This window comes from Pseudoliparis swirei, chromosome 13 (assembly GCF_029220125.1).
Source record: "Pseudoliparis swirei isolate HS2019 ecotype Mariana Trench chromosome 13, NWPU_hadal_v1, whole genome shotgun sequence".
Classification (NCBI taxonomy): domain Eukaryota; kingdom Metazoa; phylum Chordata; class Actinopteri; order Perciformes; family Liparidae; genus Pseudoliparis; species Pseudoliparis swirei.
In genome coordinates this window covers 22,156,446-22,167,861 of record NC_079400.1, presented here as the reverse complement: position 1 = coordinate 22,167,861, position 11,416 = coordinate 22,156,446, and the positions used below count along the sequence as shown (strand labels likewise).

Here is an 11,416-nt window from a genome sequence, read left to right as displayed (position 1 = left end):
ATTTCAGGTTGTTATGAGCTCTTGGTTCAGATATATCGTCTGAAACATATCTACGAATATAAGATGGAATGATATATCTCTTATATAGAAACGCCTCTTCACAGGACTCCATCTCCCAGCAGGCCGTGCGGCTCCACGTGACGCAGCCCTCCAGCAGCAGCATGGCCGCGTTCATGGACCTCAACGTGAGCTTCTCGGCCGAGAAGAGCCGCATGAAGAGTCTCATCGAAGCAGCCGCTCACCGTGAGTCTGTCCGGGGAGCCGCTGCACCGAGCCGGGGCCTCCGGGACCGGAGCGAACCGAGCGAGCACAGCGAGCGCTAGTGTGTGTGTGTGGTGTCGGGGGGGGGAGAGGAAGGGGGGGGGGTGTGTGTGCGGAGATGAGGAAGGTTTTTGTGTGTGTGTGAGGAAGATGAAGGTGTGTGTTCTCTTCCTGCAGTCGGGTTCTCTACGGTCGCCATCAACTACGTGTTTGAACCCACCGCCAAAAAGAAACTGGTGAGTAAGAGCTGCCGTGCTGCGTTCAGGGACCAGGACTGCAGCCGTGCTGCGTTCAGGGACCAAGACTGCAGCCGTGCTGCGTTCAGGGACCAAGACTGCAGCCGTGCTGCGTTCAGGGACAGATGCTGTCAGGACTGACTTTTATTTTGTAAGTGTTGTACTTCCCGTTTGCAGGAGATTCCAAAACCAACGCCGGTCCAAGAGCTGATGGGTCCGCTGCCCGTCGTGCAGGTAGAGTGTGTGTGTGTGTTGTGTGTTGTGTTGTGTGTGACTGTCTCTGTCTCCACAGGGTCGGTCTCGTCCAATCAGAGTGCTGAACAGACTGACAGTAGTGATGTCAGACGCCTCCCACTTTGTGAGTTTTTATTCCTCCGGTCAATAAACTATGAAACTATGATATATATATATATGTATAAACGTGTGTGTGTGTAGAGGCCTAACGCTACAGAGTATCGTGGTTTCGACCTCCTCGCCGTCCAGCCTACAACAGAGAAACTCTTCCATGTGAGTAAGATCCACACAAAGTACTACACACCTAGGACTACATGCTTTACTTGTATATATATTTGTGTGTCGTCAGGCCGCCTGTATTCTCTATGATGTTGATGATATATATATGTGTGTGTGTATATATATATATTAGGGCTGTCAATCGATTAAAAAAAATTAACTAATTAATCGCACATTTTGAAATTGCGATTAATTAATCGCGATTAAAAGTTTTTCCTTCTTTTTAAAGACCAAACTTCCCACAGAGCTGTGTTTTCAAAGAGGCTCCTACCTATAAAGTGCCAGCGAGGTATTTAATATTGTGGATGATAAATTGTTTCTTCAGTGAAACATCAGATTAGTAAAAAAAAAAGAAGTATATTGAGACCCCATTGGTCCTGTCATCTTTACCACTGAGCAGCAGAACCAGTGGCCTTGGTAACTGACTGACATTCACATATGTCACGTGACCCTCTGGAGGCTGGGGGCATTTTATACATTTTACAACAACAACAAAATTCACCGTTTAAAGTATTTTTCATGTGACACACCCCCACGTGTTATACATCAAACATTCCAGAACAATCTCAGCTCTATTCAATGAGGCTCATTGTCCTCGCGCCGTGTCCTCTGGTTCTCTGACTGACAGGCTGCTAATGAGCCTCACCTGTGAGGTGGGAGGTCCTTTGTGATTTACTGAGTGTTCATTGGTTGGTTTTTTCCCAAAATGTTGACAGACAAACGGATTGACCAATCACGGTGAAGGTTTCGTGTGACGAGTTCTTTCCGCGCCGCGTCCCCCGACACGTCCCCTCCGTTCCTCTGTGGATCAGAGGGGGAGACGGGAGGAAGGAGGAGCAGGAGGAAACCCGATTGATTCATCCACGAGTTAAACTCATTTATGATCCTTATTTTCGCGGAGAAATAATTGTTTTAAAAACGGAAACGGTGTCAAACCGTACTGCCGCGGTTTAAAAAACAAAAACAAAAAAAATTGCGTTAAAATATTTTAGTGCGTTAACACGGCCAAATTAATCGCATAGATTAACGCGTTAACGCTGACAGCCCTAATATATATATATATATACACACACACACATATATATGTATATATTTATGTGTCTTCAGGCCGCCTGTCTTCTCTATGATGTTGGTGTGTGTGTGTGTATATGTATATATTAGGGCTGTGAAACGATTAAAAATTTTAATCAGGTTAATCACAGGTTTCTGTGGATTAATCATGATTAATCACATATATACATTTACAGGGCTCTCAAGACAGGCAAGAGCTCCGAGAAGAGTTGTTGATGCGTGCAGACACTTGAGAGCGTGGGGGGGGGGTCTTCTCTATGATGTTCATGTATGTGTGTGTATATATATATTAGTGCTGTGAAAAATAACGCGTTAACTCAGTTAATCCAATTACAGGTTTAACTAGTTTTTTTTTTTTTTACGCATTTAACGCATGCGCAGAATGAGCTTCCAATCCGTCTGTTGTTGGTCGTTGGGACGAAAAAAAAGTCACTTGCAAAATGAGCTTCCAATACACCACTTCAACCTGAACTCTGTCCGCTCTCATGCAGACGGTCTGTTCATCGGTAATGATCCTTCCGCAGGTTCACCTCCGGAAACCTTGTTACGACTTTTACTTCCTGTCGATCAGGGTCTCAACACGTCGATCGCGACCTGCCAGTCGATCGCGGCGTAGTGTCGGTAGATCGCATGACATTAAAGAGATTGGCCGCCCCTGACATGTTCTCTATAGCACGTCTTTGTTCTTTTATTAAACTAAACGTCTGTTGTTGATCGTATCTCCACAGCAGCATGTCATTTCTGTCTCTACGCGTTGCGTTAACACTTATCGATCTCCGTCTCGCGCCACAGAGCTCCGTGCGCGCATCGACCGAGCAAAGAAAAGTCACTTGTCAATCTGTCCACCTTTAGATTGTGTCATGGTGGAGTTAATGGTTGACAAACAAGAGAAAATGCTCTGTTTAACCCTCCTGTTACCTTTACATTTACTAACATATTTTACCCTCGGGGTCAATTTGACCCCAGCAATTAAAACCTCCAGAAAATTATTAGAATTAATATTGTTTCCCAAGTTTAAGTGTGAGGTACTTTATGTTTGTTTGTTGACTACCTAAATAGCCCTTTAAATAAATAAAAAGTTGATATTTCTGATATGTTTGACACAGTGAAAAACAGCCTGGGGTCAAATTGACCCCAAAGAACACCGACATTAAACATTGAATGGGGTCAAATTGACCCGAAAGGTAACAGGAGGGTTAAACATTCTGTTTAGGATGAAGATGTATTAATGTTCCATATGGAAGAAAACTGCTAAATAACTGCTGAGTTGCAGCACCATTGTATAGAAGAATGTATAAATGTATATATCCGTCTTTTGTCATAAATCTCTATGTTCTCACAAAATATACCGAGAATATCGGTAATATGTGATTAATCATGATTAATCCACAAAAACCTGTGATTAACCCGATTAAAAATTTTAATCGTTTCACAGCCCTAATATATATATAAATACATATATTTGTGTGTCTTCAGGCCGCCTTTCTTCTCTATGATGTGTATGTGTGTATATATAAATATATTTGTGTGTCTTCAGGCCGCCTTTCTTCTCTATGATGTGTATGTGTGTATATATAACTATATTTGTGTGTCTTCAGGCCGCCTTTCTTCTCTATGATGTGTATATATATATATATAACTATATTTGTGTGTCTTCAGGCCGCCTGTCTTCTCTATGTATGTGTGTATGTATATATAAATATATTTGTGTGTCTTCAGGCCGCCTGTCTTCTCTATGATGTCGACATCATTTGTATCTCAGTAACTGAGAAACTTCCGTTCTTCTTCAAGAGAGCGCCGGTCAACGGGGTGATTATGATTATTGTTATTAACATTATGAATGACATATTAATCAGATTGTTATCGTTTTTGTCATTATTAATGTTATTAACGTAATGTCACGTATTGCGTAGGCCATCGACAGAGGGGTGGTGTTCGAGGTCTCCTACTCTGCAGCCATCAGAGACTCCACCAGGAGGCGCTACACCATCGCCAACGCCGTCTCTCTGATGGAGAGCTGTAAGGGGAAGGTACGACTTCCTGTTTGTCCCAGACAACTTCCTGTCTCTGTTTTGACACATTCAGAGATGTCAGAGGAGGTGGAGCCTGAAACTGTCTTTGTCTTTCAGAATGTGATCCTGTCCAGTGCAGCTGAGAAGGTCGGTGATCAATCAGTTACGATCAATAATCACGTGATGTCAATAGTGTGATCAATAATCACGTCATATCAATAGTGTATGATCAGTAATCATGTGTTATCAGTAATAATTATCAGTAATCATGTGTTATCAGTAATAATTATCAGTAATCATGTGTTATCAGTAATCATGTGTTATCAGTAATCATGTGTTATCAGTAATAATTATCAGTAATCATGTGTTATCAGTAATCATTATCAGTAATCATGTGTTATCAGGAATCATGTGTTATCAGTAATAATTATCAGTAATCATGTGTTATCAGTAATAATTATCAGTAATCATGTGTTATCAGGAATCATTATCAGTAATCATGTGTTATCAGGAATCATTATCAGTAATCATGTGTTATCAGTAATAATTATCAGTAATCATGTGTTATCAGGAATCATTATCAGTAATCATGTGTTATCAGGAATCATTATCAGTAATCATGTGTTATCAGGAATCATTATCAGTAATCATGTGTTATCAGTAATCATGTGTTATCAGTAATCATGTGTTATCAGTAATCATGTGTTATCAGGAATCATTATCAGTAATCATGTGTTATCAGTAATCATGTGTTATCAGTAATCATTATCAGTAATCATGTGTTATCAGGAATCATGTGTTATCAGTAATAATTATCAGTAATCATGTGTTATCAGTAATAATTATCAGTAATCATGTGTTATCAGGAATCATTATCAGTAATCATGTGTTATCAGTAATAATTATCAGTAATCATGTGTTATCAGGAATCATTATCAGTAATCATGTGTTATCAGTAATAATTATCAGTAATCATGTGTTATCAGGAATCATTATCAGTAATCACGTGTTATCAGGAATCATGTGTTATCAGTAATAATTATCAGTAATCATGTTATCAGTAATCATGTGTTATCAGTAATCATTATCAGGAATCATTATCAGTAATCATGTGTTATCAGTAATCATTATCAGTAATCATGTGTTATCAGTAATAATGATCAGTAATCATTATCAGTAATCATGTGTTATCAGTAATAATGATCAGTAATCATTATCAGTAATCATGTGTTGTCAGTAATCATGTGTTATCAGTAATCATGTGTTATCAGTAATAATGATCAGTAATCATTATCAGTAATCATGTGTGTGTCCTCAGCCTCTGGAGCTCAGGGGGCCTTATGACATCACCAACTTGTATCCTTCCTATTGGTTCACAAAACACCACTTCCTGTGTGTGTGTGTAGTACTACAGTACTGTGTGTGTGTAGTACTACAGTATTGTGTTGTGTGTGTGTAGTACTACAGTATTGTGTGTGTGTGTGTGTAGTACTACAGTACTGTGTGTACCACCGCTGCTGCTACTGCCACCACTGCTGCTGCCACCTGCTACTGCTACCACTGCTGCTACTGCTACTACTGCTGCTACTGCTACTACTGCTACTGCCACTGCCACCACCACTGCTGCTGCCACCACTGCTACCACCACTGCTGCTGCCACTACCACTGCTGCCACCACCGCCGCTGCCACCACCACTGCTGCTGCCACTGCTACCACCGCTGCTGCCACCACCACCGCTGCCACTACTGCTGCTGACCACCACTGCCACTTGCTGCCACTGCCACCGCTGCCACTGCCACCACCACTGCTGCCACCACTGCTGCACTGCTGCTGCCACCACTGCTGCCGCTACTGCTGCCACTGCCACCGCTGCCACCACTGCCACTGCTGCCACCACTGCAACACTGCTACCGCTGCTGCTGCCACCACCTGCTGCTGCCAACTGCCGCCACTGCTGCCACCACGGTTGCTGCCACCACTGCCACCACCACTGCTGCCACCACCGCTGCCACAACCACCGCCACTGCTGCCACCACTGCTGCACTGCTACCACTACTGCTGCCACTGCCAGCACCACGGTTGCCACCACTGCCACCGCTGCTGCCGGCACCAACACCGCCACCACTGCCACTGCCACCTGCCACTGCCAGCCACCACTGCCCAACCACTGCTGCTACCACTGCCACCACTGCCACTGCTGCTGCCACCACCAACACACCGCTGCCACTGCTGCCACCGCCACCACTGCTGCTGCACACTGCTGCCACTGGCTGCTGCTGTACCACTGCCACTGCTGCTAGCACCACCACCGCTACTGCTGCTATACCACCACTGCCACTGCCACCGCTGCCACTGCCACCACCACTGCCACCACCACTGCCGCTGCTACCACCACTGCTGCTGCACGCTGCTGCTGCCAGTACCACCACCGCTGCACCACTGCTGCTGCTGCTGCCAGCACTGCTGCCACTGCTGCTACACCACTGCTGCTGCTGCTACTGCTACTGCTGCTGCTGCTGCTACTGCTACTGCTACTACCACTGCTGCTACTGCTGCTAGTACTACCACTACTGCTACTACTGCTGCTGCTGCTACTGCTACTGCTACTGCTGCTACTACTACTGCTGCTGCTACTACTACTGCTGCTACTACTCTCTGGACGAATAGTACTAGCATTGAGGCTCATGACGACATGTTGTCCACTGTCAGAAAGCAGGAAGTCAGCCAGCGGCATCATCTACACTATGAAGACCTGCAGTGAGTCCTCCAGCCAGCAGGGGGCTCCAGCTGCTGACTGTAGGTCATGATCATCCATCTAAAGACTAATCAGTGATCATCGTTGACTGAATCCTCTCTTTTCCCGAGCAGGTGAAGCTCCTGCAGCCAAGAGAGTCAAGCCTCACCTGCCTCAGTGATAGGCAACTGAGGAGGGCGGGGCTTCTGGATGGAGACAAGACTGATTTTTGTTTTTTATTTTTATAAACTGTTGATGAATCGATAACAATTTCTCATTGAAACTCCAGAAACATCGATTGTATTTTTATTTCATAAATAGTAACTTCTTTTTTATTAATGTGTCACCTGAGATAAGTTTTAAATTTATTGTATGTTGGAAACACAGTATAATAAGATCAATAACATCTCATCTGTGTGAAGGCGAAGGCTCTGAATATTAAATACAGCATCTTTAAGTCAGACGCTGAAACTCGTAGTTTTATTCATTAAAGAAAACGGACAACTGTTTAATTAGAATGTTTTCTTTTTAAATCAGCCTGCAGTCTGCTTGGTCAACCCCAAAGCAGGAAATGATGTCATTAAAAATAGAGCTCGACAGGAAGCTGCCTTTACATTCAGTCACATTCATGAAAACCTGCTTCACAATTCAAAAATGTCTCTAAAAATATAAATGTACAATCAGGAAGATTTCAGACTTTTGGAAGAATACATTAATATAATTTATTTCCCTTTAATGAATGCCAACTCCCTTTGAAGAGAAACATTTCAAAACCCTTAGACCAGAACTCTAAAGAGACTTCTGGTCTCCGATATCACAAACAATATTCATAAATCCATCACTGATCCCAAAACTACATCAAGAATACAAGAAACTACGCAAACAAGAAACTAAAAAACTACGCAAACAGGAAACTAAAAAACTACACAAACAAGAAACTACGCAATAAGATACTAAAACAAGAAACTACGCAAATAAGAAACTAAGCAAACAAGAAACTATGCAAACAAAACTACTCATAAGAAACAAACAAACTTACACAAGAAACTTCTTTAAAAAACATTCTTCATGGAGCCCTGAGATTATTTAGTTTCTGTAGTTGTGACCCAGAACAACAGTCAACGTTTCTTCTGCTGAGGACATCAGCATGTCAGGGTTAGTCCACCAAGTGGTCTCGTGGTTCAGGTGGTTCAGGGTAGGTTCAGAGTAGGGTTCAGGTGGTTCAGGGTAGGGTTCAGAGTAGGGTTCAGGTGGTTCAGGGTTGGGTTCAGGTGGTTCAGGGTTGGGTTCAGGTGGTTCAGAGTAGGGTTCAGGTGGTTCAGAGTAGGGTTCAGGTGGTTCAGGGTAGGGTTCAGAGTAGGGTTCAGGTGGTTCAGGGTAGGGTTCAGGTGGTTCAGAGTAGGGTTCAGGTGGTTCAGAGTAGGGTTCAGGTGGTTCAGGTGGTTCAGAGTAGGGTTCAGGTGGTTCAGAGTAGGGTTCAGGTGGTTCAGAGTAGGGTTCAGAGTAGGGTTCAGGTGGTTCAGGTTTTCATTTATTTATTTATTTGTACAGGGACCGGACACATTAATCAACCCATGGGTAAATGTGTTAACGTTAGCTAAGGCTAAATTTCAGCTTTGGTCCCTGTGGCCAGATGTTACAGCCTTCACTAAAGGAGTAAGAGGTTAACGCGGTAACATAATAGAAAAGCAGTAAACATACAGGTTACGATAAAATACTGGCCTCTTCATAAAATCATTAAAACAGAAAATAATTTATTTTTATTTTTTAAAAGACATAAAAACAATAATTATTAACACAATCACTGAGGAGGGAGTCACAGTTCATGCTCACACATCTGACTGGTAAAAAGCCAGTTCTTCAGGCTGTGTTTAAAAGAGTAAAAAGTTCTGCTGGTGCGTATATTCAGAGGCAGGCTTTCCAGAGCTGTCCTGCTTTCACTGAAAAGGCAGACTGACTAAAAGAACTCCTCCTAAATGGGATGACGCAGTCGCCTCTCTCCACAGATCTAGTTTGTCTGCTACTCTGTGTTTTTTGTTTAATAAATTCACCAAGTGGGGGAGGAGCCATATCATTAAAAACTTTAAAAACGAGACACATATTGGCGAGTTTAATGAGGTTATCCCAGTTCAGGAGACTGTATTGAGTTAAAATGGCACAGTGGTGATAACTCCTGGGCTTCTGATCCAGTATTTTTAGAGCTTGCTTATGCAGGATTTGAATTGGTTTCAGAGTGGTGCTGCTGGCTTGAGCCCAGCTGGTTAAGCAGTAGGTCAGATATGGAATGATGATTGCGTTAAAGTACAGTTTTGCAGTATCTATGTTTAAGTTATTTCCTATGTATTTGAAATTGATTAAATGAAATCTGACAACCTTTGCCACGTTTTTTACCTGCTACTTAAAAGAAAGGTTTGAGTCGAGGTAGATACCTAGGTATTTATATTCAGGCACTATCTGGAGCCGCTCACCAGAGACATAGACATCTGGCTCAGGTGAGTTACATGCCGTCTTAGTGAAAATCATGCAGACTGTCTTTTTGACATTTAGTTGTAGACAGGAATCTGAGAGCCATTCAGAGACATGGACCATGGTATCAGTTAGTTGAAGTGCAGCCTGAACTTTGCTTTTTGCATGGACATAGATCACTGTGTCATCAGCGTACATTTGGATACTACATCCCTTACAGACACTGGGGAGGTCATTTATATACAGGCTGAATAATAATGGTCCCAAAATCGAACCCTGAGGGACACCCACTTCATATCCCAGCATAGGCGATACAGCCTCACCTACTCTAACACACTGGGTTCTTCCCTCCAGGTAGGACTTCATTAATGCTAGAGATTCAGCTGAGGTTGAAATCTGACATTTTCCTTATAGGGATATTGTGATTAACTGTGTCAAAAGCCTTCCTGAGGTCAAGAAACACTGCTCCAACTACTCCCCCCTTTATCCATTTTAAGCTTTATATTTTCAAGGAGAAAGCAGTTGGCTGTGTCAGTGGAGTGCTTGGCTCGGAAACCAAACTGCATGGGATGTAGCTTGTTAGGCGAGTTGTTAAGGTGTTCAATTAGTTGCTCTGCTAGGGATTTCTCAGCTATTTTAGAGATAGCTGGGAGGATGCTAAAGGGCTGATAGTTGGTAATATCAGTTTTATCACCTGATTTAAAGATAGGTGTTATTATGGCTGATTTCCATCCTTTAGGGAACACACATTGCCTCATGGTGTTATTGATTATACTGGTGATCGGGAGCGCGAGTGGGTCTTTATGTTTCTTAAGGAACATGTTGTCTAAACCATACACATCTTTTGCCCTGGAGTTCCTGAGAGCCCATGAGGCGATTGACTGTAACATTAGAGACCTCTAGGAAGGAGAAGCTAGGTTCACCCCCAGCTACAGGCGGCAGGTCAACTGAGCCGATGATGGACCTAGGGGCCAGGGCCTCCACCGAGTCAAGGTTCAGAGTAGGGTTCAGGTGGTTCAGGGTAGGGTTCAGGTGGTTCAGAGTAGGGTTCAGGTGGTTCAGGGTAGGGTTCAGGTGGTTCAGAGTAGGGTTCACGTGGTTCAGGGTAGGGTTCAGGTGGTTCAGAGTAGGGTTCAGGTGGTTCAGGGTAGGGTTCAGGTGGTTCAGAGTAGGGTTCAGGTGGTTCAGGGTAGGGTTCAGGTGGTTCAGAGTAGGGTTCAGGTGGTTCAGGGTAGGGTTCAGGTGGTTCAGAGTTGGGTTCAGGGTAGGGTTCAGGTGGTTCAGGGTAGGGTTCAGGTGGTTCAGAGTAGGGTTCAGGTGGTTCAGGTGGTTCAGGGTAGGGTTCAGGTGGTTCAGAGTAGGGTTCAGGTGGTTCAGGGTAGGGTTCAGGTGGTTCAGAGTAGGGTTCAGGTGGTTCAGAGTAGGGTTCAGGTGGTTCAGAGTAGGGTTCAGGTGGTTCAGAGTAGGGTTCAGGTGGTTCAGGGTAGGGTTCAGGTGGTTCAGAGTAGGGTTCAGGTGGTTCAGGGTAGGGTTCAGGTGGTTCAGGGTAGGGTTCAGGTGGTTCAGGGTAGGGTTCAGGTGGTTCAGAGTAGGGTTCAGGTGGTTCAGAGTAGGGTTCAGGTGGTTCAGGGTAGGGTTCAGGTGGTTCAGAGTAGGGTTCAGGTGGTTCAGAGTAGGGTTCAGGTGGTTCAGGGTAGGGTTCAGGTGGTTCAGAGTAGGGTTCAGGTGGTTCAGGATAGGGTTCAGGTGGTTCAGGTGGTTCAGAGTAGGGTTCAGGTGGTTCAGGGTAGGGTTCAGGTGGTTCAGAGTAGGGTTCAGGTGGTTCAGGGTAGGGTTCAGGTGGTTCAGAGTATGGTTCAGGTGGTTCAGAGTATGGTTCAGGTGGTTCAGGGTAGGGTTCAGAGTATGGTTCAGGTGGTTCAGGGTAGGGTTCAGGTGGTTCAGGGTAGGGTTCAGGTGGTTCAGAGTAGGGTTCAGGTGGTTCAGAGTAGGGTTCAGGTGGTTCAGGGTAGGGTTCAGGTGGTTCAGGGTAGGGTTCAGGTGGTTCAGAGTAGGGTTCAGGGTAGGGTTCAGAGTATGGTTCAGGTGGTTCAGGGTAGGGTTCAGGTGGTTCAGAGTAGGG

The 11,416-nt window shown here is 44.2% G+C and overlaps 1 protein-coding gene and 1 long non-coding RNA gene across 2 annotated transcripts; both read left to right on the top strand.

The window, feature by feature from the left end:
- The first annotated feature begins 13 nt into the window (after positions 1-13).
- On the top strand, positions 14-7,705 carry rpp30 (ribonuclease P/MRP 30 subunit). Its single transcript, XM_056429088.1, has 11 exons — positions 14-243; positions 439-497; positions 675-731; positions 790-855; positions 933-1,004; positions 3,801-3,890; positions 3,995-4,111; positions 4,211-4,240; positions 5,412-5,451; positions 6,729-6,890; positions 6,963-7,705. Exons 1-11 carry the CDS (start codon positions 69-71, stop codon positions 7,007-7,009), a joined length of 915 nt encoding a protein of 304 aa, XP_056285063.1. The 5' UTR covers positions 14-68; the 3' UTR covers positions 7,010-7,705.
- A 511-nt stretch (positions 7,706-8,216) lies between these two features.
- On the top strand, positions 8,217-9,205 carry LOC130203166 (uncharacterized). The gene is made up of 2 exons (XR_008833449.1): positions 8,217-8,309; positions 8,343-9,205. It is a non-coding gene; the product is annotated as an uncharacterized LOC130203166 (long non-coding RNA).
- The last annotated feature ends 2,211 nt before the right edge of the window (positions 9,206-11,416 follow it).

What these genes read in the sequence shown, in the direction of transcription:
- rpp30 (XM_056429088.1), top strand. Translation starts at nt 69, where the DNA reads ATGATATATCTCTTATATAGAAACGCCTCTTCACAGGACTCCATCTCC. An exon ending in CATCGAAGCAGCCGCTCACC is followed by an intron (nt 244 to 438) that starts GTGAGTCTGTCC and finishes CTCTTCCTGCAG; the next exon opens with TCGGGTTCTCTACGGTCGCC. An exon ending in GGGGGCTCCAGCTGCTGACT is followed by an intron (nt 6,891 to 6,962) that starts GTAGGTCATGAT and finishes TTTCCCGAGCAG; the next exon opens with GTGAAGCTCCTGCAGCCAAG.